This window comes from Oncorhynchus mykiss, chromosome 1 (genome assembly GCF_057628025.1).
Source record: "Oncorhynchus mykiss isolate SJ-2025 chromosome 1, ASM5762802v1, whole genome shotgun sequence".
NCBI classification, from domain to species: Eukaryota; Metazoa; Chordata; class Actinopteri; order Salmoniformes; family Salmonidae; genus Oncorhynchus; species Oncorhynchus mykiss.
The window spans coordinates 33755397-33779513 of NC_143022.1; the positions used below are offsets into that span (position 1 = coordinate 33755397).

At 41.3% G+C, this 24117-nt stretch overlaps 3 protein-coding genes and 2 long non-coding RNA genes across 6 annotated transcripts in view; 2 read left to right on the forward strand and 3 right to left on the reverse strand.

The window, feature by feature from the left end:
• Window positions 1-6091, forward strand: part of LOC110521325 (RNA polymerase II elongation factor ELL2) — a 53874-nt gene extending 47783 nt beyond the window's left edge. For both annotated transcript variants that reach the window (XM_021598821.3, XM_021598812.3), the window contains one exon: window positions 552-6091. In XM_021598821.3, coding sequence (XP_021454496.2) covers window positions 552-662 — 111 coding nt within the window. In that variant the 3' untranslated portion in view covers window positions 663-6091. The remainder of the gene's footprint in view (window positions 1-551) is intronic.
• Window positions 1-24117, forward strand: part of tmem253 (transmembrane protein 253) — a 224515-nt gene that overhangs the window by 63096 nt on the left and 137302 nt on the right. The window lies entirely within an intron of this gene.
• On the reverse strand, window positions 8009-11267 carry pex11a (peroxisomal biogenesis factor 11 alpha). Its single transcript, XM_021598947.3, has 3 exons — window positions 11097-11267; window positions 10469-10584; window positions 8009-10052 (listed from the first exon to the last, which is right to left on the reverse strand). Exons 1-3 carry the CDS (start codon window positions 11150-11152, stop codon window positions 9484-9486), a joined length of 741 nt encoding a protein of 246 aa, XP_021454622.1. The 5' UTR covers window positions 11153-11267; the 3' UTR covers window positions 8009-9483.
• Window positions 11791-13666, reverse strand: LOC110521442 (uncharacterized). The gene is made up of 2 exons (XR_002473145.3): window positions 13532-13666; window positions 11791-13283 (listed from the first exon to the last, which is right to left on the reverse strand). It is a non-coding gene; the product is annotated as an uncharacterized LOC110521442 (long non-coding RNA).
• On the reverse strand, window positions 15040-16416 carry LOC118964447 (uncharacterized). The gene is made up of 3 exons (XR_005051487.2): window positions 16377-16416; window positions 15860-15927; window positions 15040-15517 (listed from the first exon to the last, which is right to left on the reverse strand). It is a non-coding gene; the product is annotated as an uncharacterized LOC118964447 (long non-coding RNA).

The following is a 24117-nucleotide window of genomic DNA, read 5'->3' on the forward strand; positions in this document are numbered from 1 at the left end:
ACCCTTCTGCCTTGACCATGTCACCGTAATGCCAGCTCTCTGACACCCCTCTGCCTTGACCATGTCACCGTAATGCCAGCTCTCTGACACCCCTCTGCCTTGACCATGTCACCGTAATGCCAGCTCTCTGACACCCCTCTGCCTTGACCATGTCACCGTAATGCCAGCTCTCTGACACCCCTCTGCCTTGACCATGTCACCGTAATGCCAGCTCTCTGACACCCCTCTGCCTTGACCATGTCACCGTAATGCCAGCTCTCTGACACCCCTCTGCCTTGACCATGTCACCGTAATGCCAGCTCTCTGACACCCCTCTGCCTTGACCATGTCACCGTAATGCCAGCTCTCTGACACCCCTCTGCCTTGACCATGTCACCGTAATGCCAGCTCTCTGACACCCCTCTGCCTTGACCATGTCACTGTAATGCCAGCTCTCTGACACCTCTCTGCCTTGACCATGTCACCGTAATGCCAGCTCTCTGACACCCCTCTGCCTTGACCATGTCACCGTAATGCCAGCTCTCTGACACCCCTCTGCCTTGACTTTACAGAAGTTCCCTGGTTACCGGGAAGAGAAGAAGCGATGCGAGTATCTGCATCAGAAACTTTCTCACATCAAAGGTCTGATCCTGGACTATGACCGTACCCAGGCCCCTTCATAGTGACTGGCCTGCACCCTGCTGCCACAGGGTGTTACTGTATCAATGGACCAAAAGACTCCCCGTGGACCAAAAGACTGCCCAGCCAAGCCTGGGTCCTGGAGTGACCTGGAATCGCATATGAATCACACATTCACTTCACTCCTCCCAGTGTTGATGGGAGAGAGGAGCGATGTTCTCTTATATGAAGTGGGCCAAGACCAGCAACTTGTGAGCAAGTGAAACCCTTTCATGTTTTTGTTGTTGAGGGCGAGGGTTGTAATGACTGGAATTTGTTGTGGTGTATAAATCATAAGATGACACAATTGAAGCCAAATTCCTTTTTCTACCCATAATGCAAAATGTACATGAACTCTCCTGCCCAAATGCTTTTATCGTTTGGTCTATTATCATGACTACACACAAAGGCATATTGGTTTGATGGTACAATCATAAGGACAGATAAGAACAAATGCTCTTCATACCCAGTCTTCTATCAATGCTATATTTAAGTACCCAGTACAATTTGTTGTTTGCTATTTCACTGAATGTATAGATGTAAAATACTTATATAAAGTCTTCATTCCTATAGAGAGGGTTGTAATCACTGGATTAAGATTAGGGAAAACTGGAAGATATTTTATGTTCTGTGGAAATACCTTAGACGTGACTTCTAGGCCATATCCCTGCCATTGTTGATGTCCCAGGCAGAATACAAAATGTAGACCATCTAAAAAAGGAGGTAGACTATGTATGCTGAACAGGAGCTATAAAGAGGAAGAATATTGTAACTGTAAAAAGGTAGGCGTGGCCTAAACATCAGCATTTCAGGTATTGATCCATAGTTTTAAAAAAAACAATGCAAAATTACAAAGAAAAATACTGTACATGATTTGACAATTAGCTAAGTAATTAACAAAAAAACTTATTTGGTAAATGCTCCAATTGGTCACAATCTAAAGTACACTTGAACTTGTTGTTCATTTCAATCAGTATTAGTAATGCTCTTCCATTGTGGAATACATTATTTGCATAGACTTTTTTTCTACTTTTCACATGATAAACCGAAAACATCTACAACTATTGATAGTGTTAATCACTAGGACCTTTTGAAACGTATATCTCATTCTATAACCATACTGTTTGTTACGTTACAGAAACATTTCACTAATGTTTTAAAGCGCTGTAGAGAAATACTGCCTCATAGGCCATATCCCTGCCATTGGTGATGTCCCAGGCAAAATACAAAATGTAGACCATCTAAAAAAGAAGGTAAACTATGTATGCTGAGCCGCTGAACAGCAGATATTAAGAGGAATATTGTAAAAAAGTAGGAGTGGCCTAAACATAATGTTCTGTGGAAATATTTTAGACATCTATGAACATGAACTTAACTGTTTGAGATGATAATTGATCTTTGTTAAAGTTAATGATGCAGTGCATGTCATTAATCGGACATGCCAGTCAAACATCCTATACATCTGCCTCTAACCCAAACATCACATTCAGTCTGTGGTTCCTGTTGGCAGTAATTATGGCTTTCTGCTTCATCAAATATGGGCAAGGGGAATTGCCTCCTGAAATGTGTAGGATAGAGGAAAGTGCCATCATAGTCATACAGTATACTCCCATATTTCTGTTTTAAAACACTATATCGTTACTGAAAGAACACTATTCTGAATAAGAAGAGCAATCAAGCACAATTAATAGAACATTTGTCAAGATTGTTGTGGCATTCTATTACCTACTTATCCTTTTAGAGTAAATGGTTTTCATTGTTTGAGCCAGTATGCTCTAACCTTTGATGGTAATAAAGTTCATACAATATTAACAAATCTTTTATTACCTCGATCAATAGTCCATTACATTTGTGAGACTGGGTGGAGTACCAGAGCATTTAACAGTACTTCCTGAAGCCCTTTTTATCAGCTTCTGCTTGTGAATGCATTCTCAGTCCAGCAAGAAACATAGGGTTGCGTCCATGCAGTGATTAAATGCAATGCCTTAAAGCTGCTTGTGTCTGCTGATTCCAACCGGATTCAGGGCCTCCTAAATAAGATTGTCCATCCTGTTGTTCAAAGATGAGATCTCACAGATCTATTTTCTGATGTGTGTGAACTTCTTCACTCTTGCTGTCGACACTGCTTTGTAGGACAATACTGTGGCATTTCATTGTGTTGCTGTAGCAGTTCACTAGATTTCACCTCCACAAACAATATAGATTGCCAAGATAGGACAGTTTTATTTTCCGTTTGAAACGGTGAATGTTCCATTCCAACATATGGATGTGTTGGAGTGAATGCCTTTCAACAAACTGGACCACATTAACTTAGCCTCTCTGGATGTATCATTACCTGGGATTTCATACAGTTCATTATCTGTGGCTTGTAGAGAGCTATATTACTTACATGCATACATGATTGCAATACCAGTCAAAAGTTTGGACACACCTACTCATTCCAGGGTTTGTCTTTATTTTTACTATAGTCTACATTGTAGAATAGTGAATACATCAAAACTATTAAATAACACATGGAATCATGTAATAACCCCAAAAAGTGTTAAACAAATCAAAATATATGTGAGATCCTTCAAAGTAACCACCCTTTGCCTTGATGACAGATTTGCAGTCTTGGCATTCTCTCAACCAACTGCATGAAGTAGTCACCTGGAATGCATTTCAGTTAACAGGTCTGCCTTGTTAAAATATAATTTGTGGAATTTCTTTCCTTCTTAATGTGTTTGAGCCAATCAGTTGTGTTGTGACAAGTTAGGGGTGGTATACAGAAGATAGCCCTATTTGGTAAAAGACCAAGTCAGTATTATGGCAAGAACAGCTCAAATAAGCAAAGAGAAATGACAATCCAACATTACTTTAAGACATGAAAGTCAGTCAATTCGGAAAATGTCTTCAAGTGCAGTCGCAAAAAACAGCAAGCACTATGATGAGACTGGCTCTCATGAGGACTGCGACAGGCAAGGAAGACCCAGAGTTACTTCTGCTGCAGAGGATACATTCATTAATTACCAGCCTCAGACACTGCAGCCCAAATAAATGCTTCACAGAGTTCAAGTAACAAATACATCTCAACATCAACTGTTCAGAGGAGACTGTGTGAATCAGGCCTTCATGATCGATTGCTGCAAAGAGATCGTGGGTGCTTTGCTGGTGACACTGTCAGTGATTTATTTAGAATTCAAGGCACACTTAACCAGAATGGCTACCACTACTACATAATTCTGCATTGAATCTGGTTTGCGCTTAGTGGGACTATCATTTGTTTTTCAACAGGACAATGACCCAACACACCTCCAGACTGTGTAAGGGCTATTTGGCCAAGGAGAGTGATGTGCTGCATCACATGTCCTGGCCTCCACAATCACCCAACCTCAACCCTATTGAGATGGTTTGGGATGAGTTGGACCGCAGAGTGAAGGAAAAGCAGCCAACGAGTGCTCAGCATAAGTGGGAAATGCTTCCAAGACTTTTTGAAAAGCATTCAAGGTGAAGCTGGTCGAGAGAATGCCAAGAGTGTGCAAAGCTGTCATCAAGGCGAAGGGTGGCTACTTTGAAGAATCTAAAATATATTTTGATTTGTTTAACACTTTTTTGATTACTACATGATTCCATATGTGTTATTTCATAGTTTTGATGTTTTCACTATTATTCTACAATGTAGAAAATAGTAAAAATAAAAATCCTTGAATGAGCAGCTGTCTAAACTTTTAACTGGTACTGTGTGTGTTTTTATATATATATATATATATATATATATATATATATATATATATATATATATATATATATATATATCAGATACAGTGACTACTCTTAAACGCAGTATTGAAGTCGATGTGACTGTCAGTGTACACAATCTTGCTACTTAATTGCTGTCTTAAGATGGGTGTAAATGGGAAGATAAAGTTCATTTTTGCCTTAACATACCCATCACACATTTCCATGTCTCTGATATGAATTTTCTATACTTTTTATCTGCATATACACGTTTCAGGATCACGTATTTTAGTTCACTTATTTTTAGGTTTAAGGAAATTCTGAATTTAAGTTCATGGATGTGTTCAATATTACGTTATGTCAGAGCATTTTTTTTGTGTTAGAATACAATGTATATGTATTCCTTCTCTACCATGTGAGTCCTTAGTCTTACTAACATCGATGAGTCACAGCTCGCTGTGTAGTCACGTGGGTCACATCAGCCAGGTTAATGAGTCAACATTACAGAGTGATTGACATTTTAAAGGCAATGTTCCAGCGTTCGTGCAGACTGTAGTTATGGTAATCGCTGCATATGTCGTCTCTATCAGAAATGACCTTTACATTTCTGTAATGCAGCCTATAATGCTTCAGCGTTAGATTGAATAGAGCCCCTCATCCTTTTTGTGTTTGTCATAGGTTCATTTCTGTTCATTTCCCTCATCCATATGAGTGGTCTGTGGATCTTTTTGATAATCATGAATAGAGTAGAAACAATTATTGTGATTGTGTTAAGGGCCTTTTCTCATCCAGTACAATTCTGCACCACTGTCACAAACCACCTGGTTCAAGAGCTATGTATAAGTGTCTATGTGAAAGGTCTGTCAGAAGTGCTTGACTTGACCAGATTCATCACTGACATGTAAATGTCAGAGTTCTTCTGTCACAGTTTGGTTTAGTTTTTAATGTTGAATTCTAAATGTCCTAAATGAAATGTATGCTACTGTGGTATTCTGGAAAGCACATGATCAGATATGAGACCAGCATATATACCACTGTCTCTGTGTCCAGTATTGGACTGAGCAATAGAGGCTGGTCATCTGAATAAGTGCAAATTGTGATATATGCAGGAGTTAGCTAGGTGCCTTCTAATAGGAAACTCTGAGTCACATTGGTGTTTACATAATGTTCTTATCTTTCATAATTGATATTATTGCATAACATGCAGTTGAAATCAAATGTATGCACTCAAATTATTGGTCCCCAAATTGTATTTTTCATGTGTAGGTCTACAGCTTCGTGGCTAAAGGTCCTTTAAAAACTGTTATGACACCCACAATGTGCTCTTGAAATTTCATCTGAATACTGCTTACAAATCAAACAACTCTAAGATTATTTTAAGGTAATTGTCTTGCTTTTGCTGGTGCGTTTACTTTGTTGATATTGGTCAATTAAACGTCTCAAAAGAAATGTGAAATGAAATCTCGTCCAGTATGTCACTGCAGTCTACCTATGAGAACATTTGTGTAACTATTTATTGCTTTTAATGTTTTCTTTTTTTGGTTCCTCCTTTGCACACTTTTCTCAGTCTATAAGGCAGACGAGAAGCCTCTCCTTGGAAAAAGGGAAATGGAATATATATTTTTGCAATTTTCAGTGGGAGGGGATGCTTTATCACCTACTGTTCCTACAACATGTATTGTCTCTAAAAACAAAGAATAAAGCTTTTCATCAAGAATTGAGTTAAAATTCTTATTTCCTTAAGGTGGCGACATTGCAGCAGGTTTATTGGAATTCCTTGCATCACAAACTGATATTATCGGCAGCCTACATCTTAAATATTGACTGTACATCACACAATTCTCTACTTTAGTCAAAATGTCAATTATAAACTCAAAAAGAAACATCCATTTTTTTAGGACCCGGTCTTTCAAAGATAATTTGTAAAAATCCAAATAACTTCACAGATCTTCACTGTAAAGGGTTGAAACACTGTTTCCAATGATTGTTCAATGAACCATAAACAATGAATGAACATGCACCTGTGGAATGGTCGTTAAGACACTAACAGCTTACAGACGGTTGGCAATTAAGGTCACCGTTATGAAAACTCAGGACACTAAAGAGGCCTTTCTACTGACTCTGAAAATCACCAAAAGAAAGATGCCCAGGGTCCCTGCTCATATGTGTGAACGTGCCTTAGGCATGCTGCAAGGAGGCATGAGGACTGCAGATGTGGCCAGGGCAATAAATTGCAATGTCTGTACTGTGAGATGCCTAAGACTGCGCTACAGGGAGACAGGATGGACAGCTGATCGTCCTCGCAGTGGCAGACCACGTGTAACAACACCTGCACAGGATCGGAACATCACACCTGCAGGACAGATACAGGATGGCAATAACAACTGCCCGAGTTACACCAGGAACGCACAATCCCTCCATGCTCAGATTGTCCGCAATAGGCTGAGAGAGGCTGGACTGAGGGCTTGTTGGTCTGTTGTAAAGCAGGTCCTCACCAGACATCGCCGGTAACAACATCGGCTATGGGCACAAACCCACCGTCGCTGGACCAGACAGGACTGGCAAAAAAGTGCTCTTCACTGACGAGTCGCGTTTTAGTCTCACCAGGGGTGATGGTCGGATTCGCGTTTATCGTCGAAGGAATGAGCGTTACACCGAGGCCTGTACTCTGGAGCGGGATCGATTTTGAAGGTGGAGGGTCACAGCATTATCGGACTGAGCTTGTCATTGCACGCAATCTCAACGCTTCCTGCAGGCTCATCCTCACATGACCTTCCAGCATGACAATGCCACCAGCCATACTGCTCATTCTGTGCGTGATTTCCTGCAAGACAGGAATGTCAGTGTTCTGCCATGGCCAGCAAAGAGCCCGGATCTCAATCCCATTGAGCACCTCTGGACCTGTTGGATCAGAGAGTGAGGGCCAGGGCCACTTCCCCCTGAAATGTCTGGGAACTTGCAGGTGCCTTGGTGGAAGAGTGGGGTAACATCTCACAGCAAGAACTGGCAAATCTGGTGCAGTCCATGAGGAGATGCACTGCAGTACTTAATGCAGCTGGTGGCCACACCAGATACTGACTGTTACTTTTGATTTTGGCTCCTCCCTTTGTTCAGGAACACATTATTCAATTTCTGTTAGTCACATGTCTGTGGAACTTGTTCAGTCTGTCTCAGTTGCTGAATCTTATGTTCATACAAATATTTACACATGTTAAGTTTGCTCAAATTAAACGCAGTTGACAGTGCGAGGACATTTCTTTTTTTGCCGAGTAGTTTGGGGAAAATTGCACAACTTTAGATAAAATCAATTAAGCAAACGACAAATATTCTCCATGTTTGGATAAGATGCACTTATTTCCCAAATCATCAAAGTAACCTTGGTTATTACCTTTAAAAAATTAGGTAAATATTAGCAATGTGGGGAAAGGGAACCTTGAGCAATAATGCATTACTTTGAACTTTTGCAATCTGATTAAAAAAAAATGCATTTCAACACCAAAATATCATCTACTTTGTGTTACAATATTTTTCTGTCCCATGGGCCCCATTTATCAAACATGCTTGGTTTTTAACTTATGTTATTTTAACTTTGTCCAACTCAGGACTTCCAATAACTTTACATATGCATTGTGAATTATAGCATAAACGTCAACAGAATCTATTTTATTATTGAACAGGTTTGGTCAAATTCAATCCATTTTGTTACATTGCATTATGCATAGAAATATATTAAGTATTAATAAGGCTCTTCCATTATGGAATACATTATTTGCATAGACTTTTTGTACTTTTCTCATGATAAACAGAACATTACAACTATTGATTAGTGTTACTCATTAGAACCTTTTGAAACTTTGATTTCATTCTATAACCATAGTGTTTGTTACAAACATTTCACAGCGCTGGAGAAATACTGATTTCTAGGCCATATCCCTGCCATAGTTGATATCCCAGGCAGAATACAAAATGCAGACCATCTAAAAAGTGAGGTAGACTATGTATGCTGAACAGCATCTATTAAGAGGAAGATTTTTGTAACTAAAAAAGGCAGGAGTGGCCTAAACATCAGTGTTTCATGTATTGGTACATAGTTAAACAACGATAAAGAAACATACTGTACATGATTTGACAATTACACAAGACATTAACAAAACTTGTTTAGTAAATGCTCCAATTGGTCACAATCTAAAGTACACTTGAATTTGTGTTCATTTCAATCAGTTATATTCTACATCATAAGGGCCTTATTTCCAACGTGAATGCTTCCTTTTATCAATTGCACAGGCTGTGCAAATTCACCTGATACAAAGTGGCCTTAGAATCAAAGACATACAGGAGACAGTGTGGTAATGCTGAATCACGCAACTCATGATCCGTCAAGTTATTTAGCTAATAAAGCATTATGGCCCCCACCTACAGTGCTCTACGTTCAATTAAAAATTGCTGGGTGGTTCGAGCCCTGAAAGCTGATTGGCTGACAACCATGGTATATCAGACCGTATACCATGGGTATGAAAAAACATTTATTTTTACTGCTCTAAATACATTAACCAGTATATAAGAGCAATAAGGCACCTTGGGGATTTATGATACATGGACAATATACCACGGCTAAGGGCTGTGTTGAGGCACTCCATGTTGCGTTGTGCATAAGAACAGCCCTTAGCCGTGGTATATTGGCCATATATCACAAACCTCCTCGTGCTCAAATAAACACTAGAAAAACAAAGTTGACTAAGATCCCTGTCCAGCCTCGTTTGTCTTTGTGGTTCCTAAATACTGCAAAGTTCCCTTCATAATATATTAATTTTGAAAATGTCTAAAAAGGTACATATGGATCCACCTATGAGCTGTTGCTGGTCCTAACAGTAATCATAAACATTGGCTACTCATAAGTGTTTGCCCTTTAAGCTCCTAATTGCTATCTGAAGGGGTTGCTGTAATCAGTGAACTTCTGCTAGCATGCAACTTCCCCTGAAGTGATTAAAAGTAGGATAGTACCCCTGAAAAATGACTATAAACCTTAGTACTGGCATCTGCCCATTGTACTGTGTATGGCTTCTCTTCATTTCATAATTCTTGCTCCTTTCATTTTCCTTCAACTCTAGGTTACGGTTGGATTTTCAAACTGGGGTGCAAGACTGACACTATCCCTAAGAGAGATGAAATCAGCCCACAAAAGCCCACCACTCCTGGGTTTGACCGGTACACACCCAGCCTGTCCAGTGGAATGAAAATATCACAAATGTTTTTCAGTGTGTCAAGGGTAACCGAGGGATGGCTTTTAAGACTCTGGAAAAGCAGGAACAGAAAAGCATCCAGTTGAGGAACAATAACAGTAGCCACATCAGGGTTGTCATTGAGGTGCTGATCCATTTTCTCCTGAAACTGCCTCTCTCTGGTTCTCTGAACCATAGTCTGGGTGATTACGTAAACATCTCTGGTCAGACTCATAACCAGGGACATGAAGTAGCAACAAGAGGCATTCAAGCTCCAGCGCTCCTTGTCGATACCAGGGACAAGGCCAACATTTCTGGCCCAGAGCACATTGTCGCAGATAAAGTAAAGGGCGCGGTTGATGTTCGCCACAGTAAGGCAGAGGCGCAACACAGGGTCAGAGAGCTGCAAGGTTCGCTTGGCAGCGTCAATGGAATTCACAGTGTTCCCCAGTCTGAACACTGAAACAAAGAACATAAAAGGACAGAATTCAGCACTTGCTCATGAATGAAAACAGTTATCATCAAGTAAGCTACATTTGACTGATTGTTGAACCAAATATTTGTCAGCACAAAACTAGAGCTTCTTCCCAGGAATAGAACGACAGCTTTCCTATATGACCTATGGCTGGGGAAAATATCTGCTTATGTAACTATTAACAGTCTCTTATGCAATTGCAGAAACAGCCTAGGGGTCCTACTCTTCCGAGTGGTTGAGGGTCTGATACCCAAAATGTTCTCCACTTAGTCAATAAAGCCATCCAATAATAATTAGCCTACAGCTCGTTTCAAAAACACTTGTTCTAAAAGGTTAGTTAGCTACAGTATGTCCCTGGGGAACGTAGTAGTTGGTGGTGGTGAAGGTTGTACAAACTCACATTTCCTTCCAGAACTCATGTTGGACTCCAGACTCTGCAGCTTGACAACAAGCTCTTTCCTTGCAGAATTATTGCGAAGCAAATACTTCACCAAGGCACATGCATATTGGGTTGTCCTGAAATACAAGCAATAGACATTATGACCATTAGACACATCTCAGCAACCATGTCTACTTTTATTTAACTATTCAAGTCAGTTAAGAACAAATTCTTATTTTACAATGACGGCTTAACCCGGACGACGTTGGGCCAATTGTGCGCCGCCCTCCCGATCACGGCCGATTGTGATACAGCCCGGGATCGAACCAGGGTCTGTAGTGACGCCTCTAGCACTGAGCTACTCGGGAGCAATATGTATCAAATAACGTTAGTTTGTATGATGATCTCCTTTTCAGTCTAAGCTGATCTGACTTGCTAGATTGACAGTCAGCAAGCTACATTAACAAAGAGGTGTAACTTGTTGCAGCAAATTAATGATGGATAACATTGGCATTAGTTAGCTAGCTAAGGTTGGAATTATGCTCAACCCTAACTTTTAAATTATGAGTTAGCTAAATTACTGCAGACAGCTAACGTTAGCTTTCTACTAAATAAGACGATTTAGCTAGCTAACTTACCAATGACATACCTGAAAATACGATCCCTTCCTTGACTTTGATTTGTAAACTTAACAAAAGACTCCATTGCGACCAGTGCCTTATTGTTTCAAACAGCAGATAAAATGTCAAACTTGCAGCCAAACCGAGGCTAAAGTAAAGCAACTGCATAGAGATGGATAGGTGACTCATCTTTGTATCTATGCTATTTTAGGGTATTTGACAGCATATGTAGGACAATTGAGGCAATCTCTAGAACGTTTTCTTCTTCACGATTGGCTGACCCCTCCTGGTGACCCACCCTTCTGATGACCCGGTTGGACATCACTCCAACATGGTCACAACGATGTTGGACGTCCCACCCAGTTTTCTACTACATGCAAATAGTGGACGCCTTCAATGGCGTTTCGGCCTCTATCATTCTCTATGGGCAAATGCTCTCATATCATAGCTTGTGAATTTACGTTCCAGTACGGAGGGTTTTGCCGACGGACAAGTGTGTTTGTCAAACAGCCCTTTCGAATACTTTTAACAATAATAATTTTATTATTTCCTTTCTTGGAGTAAGATTCACTGATCTTACGTGAGTAATATGTAACAAAGCAAGTAAATTAGGCATAGTAATATCATGGTTCAACAGGTTTCAGCAATAATGATAGGCATGGAAGTACTTGCACATTAATCTCACAGGAATTACATTAATTTGAATACAAAGTACAGACAACATTAGAATGAAAGAAAACATTTATTTCAAAACAAGTAAAACACAAGAAGGGACATTCAACATGTGGCTCCAAGTGAAGGGAGATGTTGGCTTTGATAGTTAGTTGTATCTACATATACATTAATAATGAACATGTGTAATCACCCTAAATTATGTTCATAATACATTATGAAAATATAGGCAATCATAACCATTTTATCCTGAACAACTACCCTCAAATGTTCCCTTTAGCCACAAAACCAAGCGACAGAAATCCTTATAGTTATAGTTGAACATAGTCCATATAGCTTCCGTCCCTCTCTTTGCCCTTACCTGGGCTCGAATCAGGGACCCCCTGCACACATAGACTACAGTCACCCTTGAATCATAGTTACACATCGCTCCACAAAAGCCGAGCAAGGGGAACAACTACTTCAAGGTCTCAGAGCAAGTGACGTTACGATTGAAACGCTATTAGCGCGCACCCCGCTAACTAGCTAGCCATTTCACATCGGTAATAACAGCACAAGTAAACATGGTTCGATAATAAACATACTATTATATTATTTATACCCTGTAACTGTATGCTTTCACATTGTGAGTGTCTTCTCACTTGAAGTATAGAAGGCTTAAGTCCTATTTCCTCATTTATCAGTTAGATGCATGGTTTACATTATTGAAAAGGTATACCACTATAATATCCTCATATAGGAAATTATGCAATCCTGACCATTTTGGGCAAGCAGCTACCCTGAAATGTTCTGAGACACTTCACATTGCTTCACATAGCATTGTGATAGTTGAACATACAGTATGTTCATTGGTTTAAGGTACAACAGAAATTATGTATCATGTTATGATTAACATAATAAAGTGCCTTCATATTGTGAGAGTCTTCTCGCTTCATGGTTTCAAGGCTTAAGTCCTCCTTCCTCATCTGGTAGGCGCCGCTTCTCCCTTTAAGGCCTGGTAGACATCTTGTCTTATCTTCAGTACCTCAGGTGGAACTCTGCCCTCCTGTCTCCTAGTGGCTCTCTTTTATGCCTTTCAGTGGTTTGTGATGCAGTTTTTGCATGACACAGCAGAAGATGGGAGTTTAGACTTGTGGCTTCATTTCAGGAGAGATCCTGGGTTTGGAGGTTAGATGCATCTACATATCTTACATTATTGAAAAGATATCTACAACCATAATATCCTCATATAGTAAATTATGCAATCCTAACCATTAGCCAAAGCAGCAACCCTGAAATGTTCTGAGCCACTCAGAAATTCCTTCAAGTACCTTCACATAGCATAGTGATAGTCTGTTTTGTTCGAGGTTAAGTCCTTCCTCATCTGGAAGGAGTTCCTCCTCCTAGTTTTAAGGCCTGTTTCAGTGCCTCAGATGGACTTCTGCCCACCGGTTCCACAAAGGAACCCGGTGCGCTACCCTTGGCAGTAGACTGACTGTACACTATAAAAAGTAATTATACTTGTAATCTTCATCTTCCTCTTCATCCTGCTCATCTGTGGTCGTCTGCAGATAGAACATGTTTATCAGTTATGCAGTGTGTGTGAGAGATCCTTTATCATGTGATGTTGACTGTACATTTGAGTGAGAATGATACAACTGATCACTTTTACAAAATATCAAATTTAAAACTAAACAGTATTTTGTAGCAATACAATGTATTACAGTGTAAGTAGTTATGTGTTGCTGGTATATATTGGACTGTTCTTAAAATAGAAGTTGTCATTGTTGCAATCAAAAAACACAAAGCTTACCATAATGGCGTTCAGCAGGGGACTGCAGGACTGAGGAGAGCGAGCCGTGTGTGGATTTTATACTGCAGGGTAGCAACAAAACCTGAGTCTCCACCTCCCCTGTGAAATGAAACTCAGACCGACTTTTCTGGAAACAAAACAGATGGGAAAGGGTGTGTCTCAGTGAAGTGCGACTGAGCACAGTGCATACTAAACATGCACACTCACTCACTCACTCACTCACTCACTCACTCACTCACTCACTCACCCTCCAATGGATCTGCTGAAAAACCCCTGACACCTCTACTGGAAAAGCCTGACACCTCTGCTGGAAAACACCTGACACACCTGCCATGGAGTTAGTGGAGCCAATACATCCTCTACGCTGTTGGCTGAGTGTACAGGCTGGTGTTTACTGCAATATTGTCATCTACTCTGTTAGCTGAGTGTACAGGCTGGTGTTTACTGCATTATTGTCATCTACTCTGTTGGCTGAGTGTACAGGCTGGTGTTTACTGCATTATTGTCATCTACTCTGTTGGCTGAGTGTACAGGCTGGTGTTTACTGCATTATTGTCATCTGGAGGAATACAATCAACTGGAAGGTGGAAATAAGAGGTGTATTTGTACCAACTCTTACCCTTTACAAGTGCTAAAAGGCCTTTAGCACAATACACTACTAAACATTTGAAACTATGGTCAGAGAAATATCTTACAAAGGCAGACTTTATATTTTATTTGTCTTTAGAAAGGTACACTGTACATTATCTGATGATTAATATTATGTTATTATCAAATATTGTGTAATTGTACTTTGCATTCCTTTGTAATCATTTATTTCCCCTGGACATTTTGAAAAGTCACACCAGTGGGGTGCATGAGCCTCAAGTCTCATGATGAGACCTTCTAAAACTACAGATGTTAATAAATGTAAACTAGGATTTTGTCACTCTTGACTACCCAGCTGGCACCCACCCACTAATGCACCTTATACCTGCTAATGGCTAGTGACCTTGTGCCCATATTGAGCAAATGACAGTTCTCATAGTTATATGTATGTTACTGAACTGTTGTGTCACTGTTGTCAGCCTGTTGTTCTCCTGTCTGTAACATAATTGGCACTAAAACTCCTATCAAAACTAATCCTACTATAACAATTCATATAAACCATTCTTACGTTTGAATTTAACTAATACTAGTAGGACCGATGAGGGAAAGACTCACTTGGTTAACACATCGATAGAGAATTCAAACATACTATATTTTGGTGAAAGGATACAATTAAGCAATAAGGCCCAAGGAGGGGTGGTAAAATTGGCAATTTAGCACAATCCCACAAGGTGCCTTATTGCTATCATAAACTTCTTACCAATGTAATTAGAACAGTAAATAGTCATTTTTTGTCATACCCATGGTATAAGATCTGATATACCACAGCTTTCAGCCAATCAGCATTCAAGACTCGAACCACTCGGTTTATAATATGGAATAAACAACACATAGAAACAACAGACACTGGACAAAACATGTTAAAGTTGCATGTGTTTACAGTTTTATTTTCACATTTTCATTGGTTTTTACAGTAAATGTTGCGTACAGCCTTTTTAGGTGAATCTATTATGGGATTGTGTTTATCAGCAGGCCCCTCCCTCGAGCCCACCTAACCAAGCACGCAGACCACCAGAAGCCAAAGGGAAAAGGGGAAGTGGAAAGTAGTTTTGGCTTTTGTGGTTTTGCTTCTGTAGTCTGAGTTTTGGTTAGTTGTTTCGAGGTCACTGCATTTCTGCAGCACTGGCTCTGCACACGTCACCCCCTGCTGGCCCGGCATGGGAACTCGACGCACCGGCCTTGTTCCTGCGGTAGGCAGCACCACTGTTGCGTTACTCCCTAGTGAAGGCCGCACCCGATGTGTAGTGTTCTCATGACCGGACGGTCGCGGGGGAGGCGCGACCCGCCCTTAGTCTAGCCCAGGATTTCTTCTCCTCCTCCTCCTCCTCCTCCTCCTCACTGTGGGAAGAGAGATTGTGTTCAGTACTACATTTCATAAACCTTCACCACAGCAAAACCTTCACATTTGCTAATAAACCTTTATCAAACAGTACTTTATCAGTGGTGATGCAAGGGAGTGGCAGAGAAAACAGCAGCGGTAGAGGTCTTGATACGTATCATTGAACGTGTCCCAATACAGACTTATTGACAGTTCTGAGTAGTTGTGAGAAATTTCTTGATTTACAGCAATAAAAAGGAAGTCTACTTGTCTCCTTTTTTTACAGATACATTATCTAGGACCTGACATCTCTGAACAGTAATATATTATTTTACAGAGATACTTCAAACAGAGATATTTACATGATTCATAGCAAGCAGACAGAATGGGACTCCATGGGTGACCTGTTAAAAGGTTATGGTCACCAGCCCTGAAACACAAGGAATGACAGACTTAGATGTGACACAGTCAATAATTACAAAACATGGTCACTTCCCTTTTTTCAGACTCTTTTTCTGATTCTGAATTCAATGTGTTACATGGTTTATCAATAATTCAAAAGCTATTCATTGAATTATTTTTCATATTTTCTCAATAAATCTGCTACTCTCTGACTAAACAACAACAGCATATGATAATGACTGTACATCACATTATACTTCTACTTGTACTGCTCTTATTCATAATACAGGAAATGTACTTTAAACGTTTTTTAAAAGTTTTAAAAAACATTCCTGTTTGTCATATCAACTTTACTTTAAAAAATAAAAGCAATAATTATGCTGAAATTAATGTAAACTCAACTATATATTCATCAGGTCAAATAACACAGGTCAATGTTTACAGTAAGTTCTTCATCATTATAGAGATAAAACTCACCCCTGAATCCTTCAGCAGACATGTCCGCAGGATAGAAAGGACAGATGAATCACTGCATCTTCCTTATATACCCTGAGAACCCTCTTCTCCTCCTCCTACTCCTCCCCCTCCTCTCCTGCTCCTGCTCCTCCTCTTACTCTCCCTCGTCCTATACCCTGAACTGTTTAGCCCTGCCTCAGACAAGCAGCCTGCATTGTGTGTTTGTTTGTGTGTGTGTGTGTGTGTGTGTGTGTGTGTGTGTGTGTGTGTGTGTGTGTGTGTGTGTGTGTGTGTGTGTGTGTGTGTGTGTGTGTGTGTGTGTGTGTGTGTGTGTGTGTGTGTGTGTGTGTGTGTGTGTGTGTGTGTGTGTGTGTCAGCAAGCTTTACTTCTTTCTTTGTCTGTTTTGTTGTACATCAACATCCATCTTTAAGTTTCATTTTTTGCACTGCCTCTATTTCTCAGATAGGGTGTGCCTTATTTGGTTACTAGGTGCTGAACAAACACAACACAACAAAACTCAAGGTTACTTTCGTAATCCTGGTTAACAGATAATAATTGAGATATATCACTTATTGGTTCCAGTGGCGAACTGGCGAATGAGATGAGCCCCTGCCTCTTTAGAACCCGTAATTGTGTATTAAAAAAAGAACCAAACTATGACGTGCGTACATGTACAGTGCATTTAGAAAGTATTCAGACCCCTTGACTTTTTCCATATTTTGTTACGTTACAGTGTTACTCTAAAATGGATTCAATAGTTTTTTCCTCAATCTACACACAATACCCCATAATGACAAAGCAAAAATGTATTTTTTTACATTAGCATTCAGACCCTTTACTCAGTACTTTGTTGGAGCACCTTTGGCAGCGATTACAGCCTCGAGTCTTCTTGAGTATGACGATACAAGCTTGGCACACCTGTATTTGGGGAGGTTCTCCCATTCTTCTCTGCAGATCCTCTCAAGCTCTGTAAGATTGGAAAGGGAAAGCCACTGCACAGCTATTTTCAGGTCTCTCCAAAGATGTTCGATCAGGTTCAAGTCCGAGTTATGACTCGGCCACTCAAGGACATTCAGAGACTTGTCCCGAAGCCACTCCAGCGTTGTCTTGGCTGTGTGCTTAGGGTCGTTGTCCTGTTGGAAGGGGAACTTTCGTCCCAGTCTGAGGTCCTCAGCTCTCTGGCGCAAGTTTTCATCAAGGATCACTCTGTACTTTGCTCTGTTCATCTTTCCCTCGATCCTGACTAGTCTCCCAGTCCATGCCGCTGAAAAACATCCCCACAGCATGATGCTGCCACCACCATGCTTCACCGTAGGGATGGTGCCAGGTTTCCTCCAGACGTAACACGTAACGCATTCAGGCCAAACAGTTCAATCTTGGTTTCATCAGACCAGAGAATCTTGCTTCTCATGTTCTGAGAGTCAAAACCTGTTTTGGGGAAAATTCCAAGTGGGCTGTCCTGACCCTTTTACAAAGGAGTGGCTTCCATCTGGTCATTCTACCATAAAGGCCTGATTGGTGGAGTGCTGTAGAGATGGTTGTCCTTCTGGAAGGTTCTCCCATCTGCACAGAGGAACTCTGGTCCTCTGTCAGAGTGACCATCGGGTTCTTGGTCACCTCCCTGACCAAGGCTCTTCTCCCCCGATTGCTCAGTTTGGCCAGGCGGCCAGCTCTAAGAAGAGCCTTGGTTGTTCCAAACTTCTTATATTTAAGAATGATGGAGGCCACTGTGTTCTTGGGGACCTTCAATGCTGAATAAATATTTTGGTTCACTTCTCCAGATCTGTGCCTCAACACAATCGTGTCTCAGAGCTCTACGAATAATTCATTTGACCTCATGGCTTAGTTTTTGCTCTAACATGCACTGTCAACTGTGGGACATTATATAGACAGATGTGACTTTCCAAATCATGTCCAATCAATTGAATTTACCACAGGTGGACTCCAATCAAGTTGTAGAAACATCTCAAGGATGATCAATGGAAACAAGATGCACCTGAGCTAAATTTAGAGTCTGATAGCAAATGGTCTGAATACTTGATAGCCAATAATGACAAAGTGAAAACAGTTTTTTAGAAATGTTTGCAAATTTACTAAATATAAAACACAAAAATACCTTATTTATATGTGTGTATTAAAAATAGTTTTTTAATCAATTTTAGAATAAGGCTGTAGAGTAAGAAAATGTGGAAAAAGTCAAGGGGTCTGAATACTTTCTGAATGCACTGTATGTGTGCGTGCGTGGCAGGAGAGAGGCCAATCCCATTCAAGGAAGTATAAAACCAGAGAAGGCTCTAAACTACACGGTAATCTTGGCCTACATGAAGCTAATTTCAAAAAAGTATGAATAAAATAATGCAGTGAGACTGATATGAAATTGTTAGTATGTATCAATTCAAGGATGTGTCAAGTAGATTTGATATCATTTACTTACACTACACTACTATCTATATGTATCATTTTGCAGTAGTTCTCTGCAATGTGGAATCAATATCAGAGACCTGAATGGCAAAACTACAAAACAAATGACACAGGCAAGTTTGTTCATGTCGCATAGGTTCTTTCCATTTTTATTTTCATTTTTAAAAACATTTAAGGAAATCATGCTTTCAGCCTTGTAGTGTATTTGGGATTGTGTTTAAATCAGCAGTTCCCCCACGAGCTGCCGAAACACGGACAACCAGAAGCCAACCAAAATAAAGAAAATAATGGTTCTTCATCTGGCTGCATTCTATTTAGTTACATTGCTTGTTTAAGTATTCAGGTAAGTATTAATTGTTTCAGTATTCAGGTAAGTAATATAAGCTTTGTGCTTTGGATGAGCTTCATCTTGTCGTCCTAGGTGTTTTCGGGTGTCTAGCGCTTGGGTTCGTCGGTGCGTCAAGGTCACCTGGCTCTGCTCACCAGGCCCGACCGACCAGGGCTCGGTTTCCCAGAAGCATCTTAAGGCTAAGTTAATCTTAGAACCTTAGCATCAAGATACTTTTGGGAAACCGGGCACAGGTCCTGAAAGGTCATGCTGAGGGTCAGTACCTGCTAGTGAACAGATTCCCAACACACCCCTCAGGACATGGTCAGGGACCCAGTGATCTCCCCTTGGGAGCCTCCTCTCTTCCTCCTTGTCACCGTGGGACAATACTTTGTTTTAGTCACAGCTAGTCCACAAGGCAACTCTGGCCCTACAATTTAGTATGTTTACAGGTTCATTTGAATTCTATTAATCTTTATTGTCCATAAAATGTTTATTCATCACAGGCACATTCATGTTGCGGATGTGAGGTACAATAAAATACAAAGCAAGCAGACAGAGTGGGAACTCCATGGTGACCTGACAGAGGGTCACCAGTACTGCATCACAGGGAAGGACACACATAGATGTAAGTGACGTAGGCGACACTGACACTTCCTGGTTCAGGATTGATGTTTAACAAATACTCTTACCATATATTATATTATTGTCAAAGTTATCTTGTACTATAGCAATATTACTCTAAAGACAAAACAGTAGCCTTTCCGTGTAACTGTAAATGAACAACACAAATACAATATTTTGGTTTGATGACATTGAAATGCATGCAAAGTGAATTACATACAAAGCACATTAAACAATAAAACAATACAAGCTATTAGATCTCTATGGAAAAGAAACTCGCCCCTGAACCCTTTAGCCAAGGGCTCCGCAGAATAAAAAGGACAGATCAAACGTTGCATCATCCATCTATTCTCTGAAAAAACCCTCCCCTCCTCCTCAACTGTCAATGCAGAGGGCCACAGGAAAGCACCTAATTTACCCTCAGCCCACATTGTTTGTGTGTGTGTCACAGGAGGTTGGTGGCACCTTAATTGGGGAGGATGGGCTTGTGGTAATGGCTGGAGTGGAATAGGTGGAATGGTATCAAATACATCCAACACATGGTTTCCATTGACGCCATTCCATTTGCTCTGTTCCAACCATTTTTATGAGCCGTTCTCCCCTCAGCAGCCTTCTGCGGTGTGTGCTGACTCATGCACACGCTGAGCACAATGGCTATTTGCCACAAAAGTCTTTCCCTTCAGTTTTGTTTCCAGTAAAGTCTGTCTTGAGTTTAATTTCCCTGCTCCCTTTTCTCAAGACAGGGTGTGTGTCTGGTTACTAGGTTTCTAGGCACCCTTCTCAACAAGTACAACTCTTATTTTTAGATGGCAATGAAAGACCAATACAACTCTTAACATAAAACTCTGTCTTTATATAACTTTCACATCAGCAATCACATCTTCATTTTACTTTTTGTTACACGTTTTATTATCATTCTGCTTACTCCAGACCCGGTCATAATCCCCTGGACTCAAAAGAGGAAGTGGAAGTGAAAGAGAGGCAGGCGAGGCAGCATCCTGACGAGATTAGGTCGGCGACCAAATAGAATGCATTGCCCTCCTTTATTGGCGAACGTGCAGTCACTGGAGAACAAGCTGGATGAGCCGTTCGAGACTATCCTGCTAACGGGACCTGAAAAACGGGAATATCCTATGTCTCTCAGAGTCGTGACTGATTCTTCTATGCATTGTCAGAACCAGACGGCAAGACAAAGGGAGGAAGGGTCTGTCTCTGTTAACAACAGCTGGTCCGTGTTCTCTAATGTTAAGGTCTCAAGTTTTTGCTCACCTGAGTTAAAATACCTCACGACTACAGACCATACTATTTAACAAGAGAGTCTTAATCTATATTTATTGTAGCGGTCTATAGTATTTACCACCACAAACCAATGCTGGCACTCAATGATCTGTATAGGGCCGTAAGCACAATACATTTGGCATTAAGAGGCGGCATTTCTCGTGGCCAGTGCTGGGAAATGGAAAATTCTAGATCCCCTTTAATCCACACACAGAAATATATACAAGGTCCTCCCTCACACTCCCTTTGGCAAATCAGACCGTTACCCTATCCTCCTTCTACCTGCTTACAAGCAAAAACTCAAACAGGAAGTACCAGTGACTGTTTCACTAGCACAGACTGGAATATGTTCCAGGATCTATCTGATAACACCCAAATCATTTGGTTTCCTGGATCCTTTCACAGCATTATAAGGCTGCGTTGAGACAATGACTTATCAATGATCCAAGCCCAGCTCAGTTAACCCATGCCATTGTGTCACTGAGTCATCATAATGCTTTAGCAAATGTACATTATACGAGGGGCATTGGAAGACACAATGTTTAATTAACCTAATTTATTTCCCTCTAACTGCCCTGAATGCCCCTGCTGATCCTACCGCTATTGTATGCAGCAAACGTGCCTATGAACCAGATTTATGCTGTTAGCACTGAGGTCGTGTGCCCTGTTAGGAAGTCCACTGTGTGCAGCTCATCCTGCACTAACATAAATAACATGAGAATTTCTACTTCTGCTAAGCTTCTCAGTAAAGCAATGAAAACAAGCATCCCAGAAAAGTGCTCAAAATAGCCCATGTTAACATGCAGTGACGTCGGAAAGTATTCAGACCCCTTGACTTTTTCCACATTTTGTTATGTTACAACCTTATTCTAAAATTGGTTAAATTGTTTTTTCCCCTCATCAATCTACACACAATAATCCATAATGGCACTGCAAAAACAGGCTAAGATTCTTTATTTTTGCAAAAAAAATGATATATATTACATTTACATAAGTATTCAGTACTTCATTGAAGCACCTTTGGCAGCGATTACAGCATCGCGTCTTCTTGGGTAGGACGCTACAAGCTTGGCACATCTGTATTTGGGGAGTTTCTCCCATTCTTCTCTGCAGATCTTCTCAAGCGCTGTCATGTTGGATGGGGAATGTTGCTGCACAGCTATTTTCAGGTCTCTCCAGAGATGTTCGATCAGGTTCAAGTCCGGCTCTGGCTGGGCCACTCAAGGACATTCAGAGACTTGTCCCGAAGCCACTCTTGCGTTGTCTTGACTGTGTACTTTGGTTCGTTGTCCTGTTGGAAGTTGTACCTTCGCCCCAGTCTGAGGTCCTGAGCACTCTGGAGCAGGTTTTCATAAAATCAAATCAAATGTATTTATATAGCCCTTCGTACATCAGCTGATATCTCAAAGTGCTGTACAGAAACCCAGCCTAAAACCCCAAACAACAAGCAATGCAGGTGTAGAAGCACGGTGGCTAGGAAAAACTCCCTAGAAAGGCCAAAACCTAGGAAGAAACCTAGAGAGGAACCAGGCTGTGGGGTGGCCTCTTCTGGCTGTGCCGGGTGGAGATTATAACAGAACATGGCCAAGATGTTCAAATGTTCATAAATGACCAACATGGTCGAATAATAATAAGGCAGAATAGTTGAAACTGGAGCAGCAGCACGGTCAGGTGGACTGGGGACAGCAAGGAGTCATCATGTCAGGTAGTCCCAGCACAGACTGGAACATGTTCCTGGATTCTTCCGATGGCATTGAGGAGTACACCACATCAGTCACTGGCTTTACTAATAAGTATATCGAGGACATCGTCCCCACAGTGACCGTACGTACTCCAACCATCAATTACAGGCAACATTCGCACTGAGCTAAAGGGTAGATCTGCCGCTTTCAAGGTGCAGGACTCTAACATGGAAGCTTATAAGAAATCCTGCTATGCCCTCCGACGAGCCATCAAACAGGTAAAGTGTCAATACAGGGCTAAGATTGAATCATACTACACCGGCTCTGATGCTCGTCTTATGTGGCAGGGCTTGCAAACTATTACAGACTACAAAGGGAAGCACAGCCGCGAGCTGCCAGTGACACGAGCCTACCAGACGAGCTAAATCACTTCTATGCTCACTTCGAGGCAAGCTGTTCCGGACGACTGTGTGATCACACTCTCCGTAGCCGACGTGAGTAAGACCTTTAAACAGGTCAAAATTCACAAGGCCGCGGGGCCGATTACCAGGACGTGTGCTCCGGGCATGTGCTGACCAACTGGCAGGTGTCTTCACTGACATTTTCAACATGTCCCTGATTGAATCTGTAATACCAACATGTTTCAAGCAGACCACCATAGTGCCTGTGCCCTAGAACCCTAAGGTAACCTGCCTAAATGACTACACACCCATAGCACTCACGTCCGTAGCCATGAAGTGCTTTGAAAGGTTGGTAATGGCTCACATTAACACCATTATCCCAGAAACCCCAGACCCACTCCAATTTGCCCAAACAGATCCACAGATGACAGAATCTCTATTGCACTCCACACTGCCCTCACCCACCTGGACAAAAGGAATAGCTATGTAAGAATGTTGTTCATTGACTATAGCGCAGCATTCAACACCATAGTCCCCTCAAAGCTCATCACCAATCTCAGGACCTTGGGACTGAAAAACTCCCTCTGCAACTGGATTCATGACTGGCCACCTCCAGGCGGTGAGGGTAGGCAACAAGACATCAGAAAATATCATCACCACAGGGGCCTCTCAGGGGTGTGTGCTTGTCCTTTCCTATACTCCCTGTTCACCCAATCGTGGACTACAGGAAACAGAGGCGCGAGCACACCTCCATCCAGATCGATGGGGCTGTAGTGGAGTGGGTCGAGAGTTTCAAGTTCCTCAGTGTCCACATCACTAAGGAATTAACATGGTCCACGTACACCCACACAGTTGTGAAGGCGGCACGACAGCGCCTAGTCCCCCTCAAGAGGCTGAAAAGATTTGGCATGGGTCCTCAGCTCCACCATTGAGAGCATCTTGATTAGCTGCATCACAGCAAGGCACCCAACCGCAAGGCACTACAGAGGGTGGTGAGTACGGCACAGTACATCACTCGAGCCAAGCT

Bases quoted from the DNA above. Each gene is read 5' to 3' on its own strand.
- pex11a (XM_021598947.3), bottom strand. From the start codon at position 11,152: ATGGAGTCTTTTGTTAAGTTTACAAATCAAAGTCAAGGAAGGGATCGT. The intron at 10,585-11,096 runs GTATGTCATTGG...CTTGTATTTCAG, and splicing joins GGAAGGGATCGTATTTTCAG to GACAACCCAATATGCATGTG. The intron at 10,053-10,468 runs GTGAGTTTGTAC...TCTTTGTTTCAG, and splicing joins CATGAGTTCTGGAAGGAAAT to TGTTCAGACTGGGGAACACT.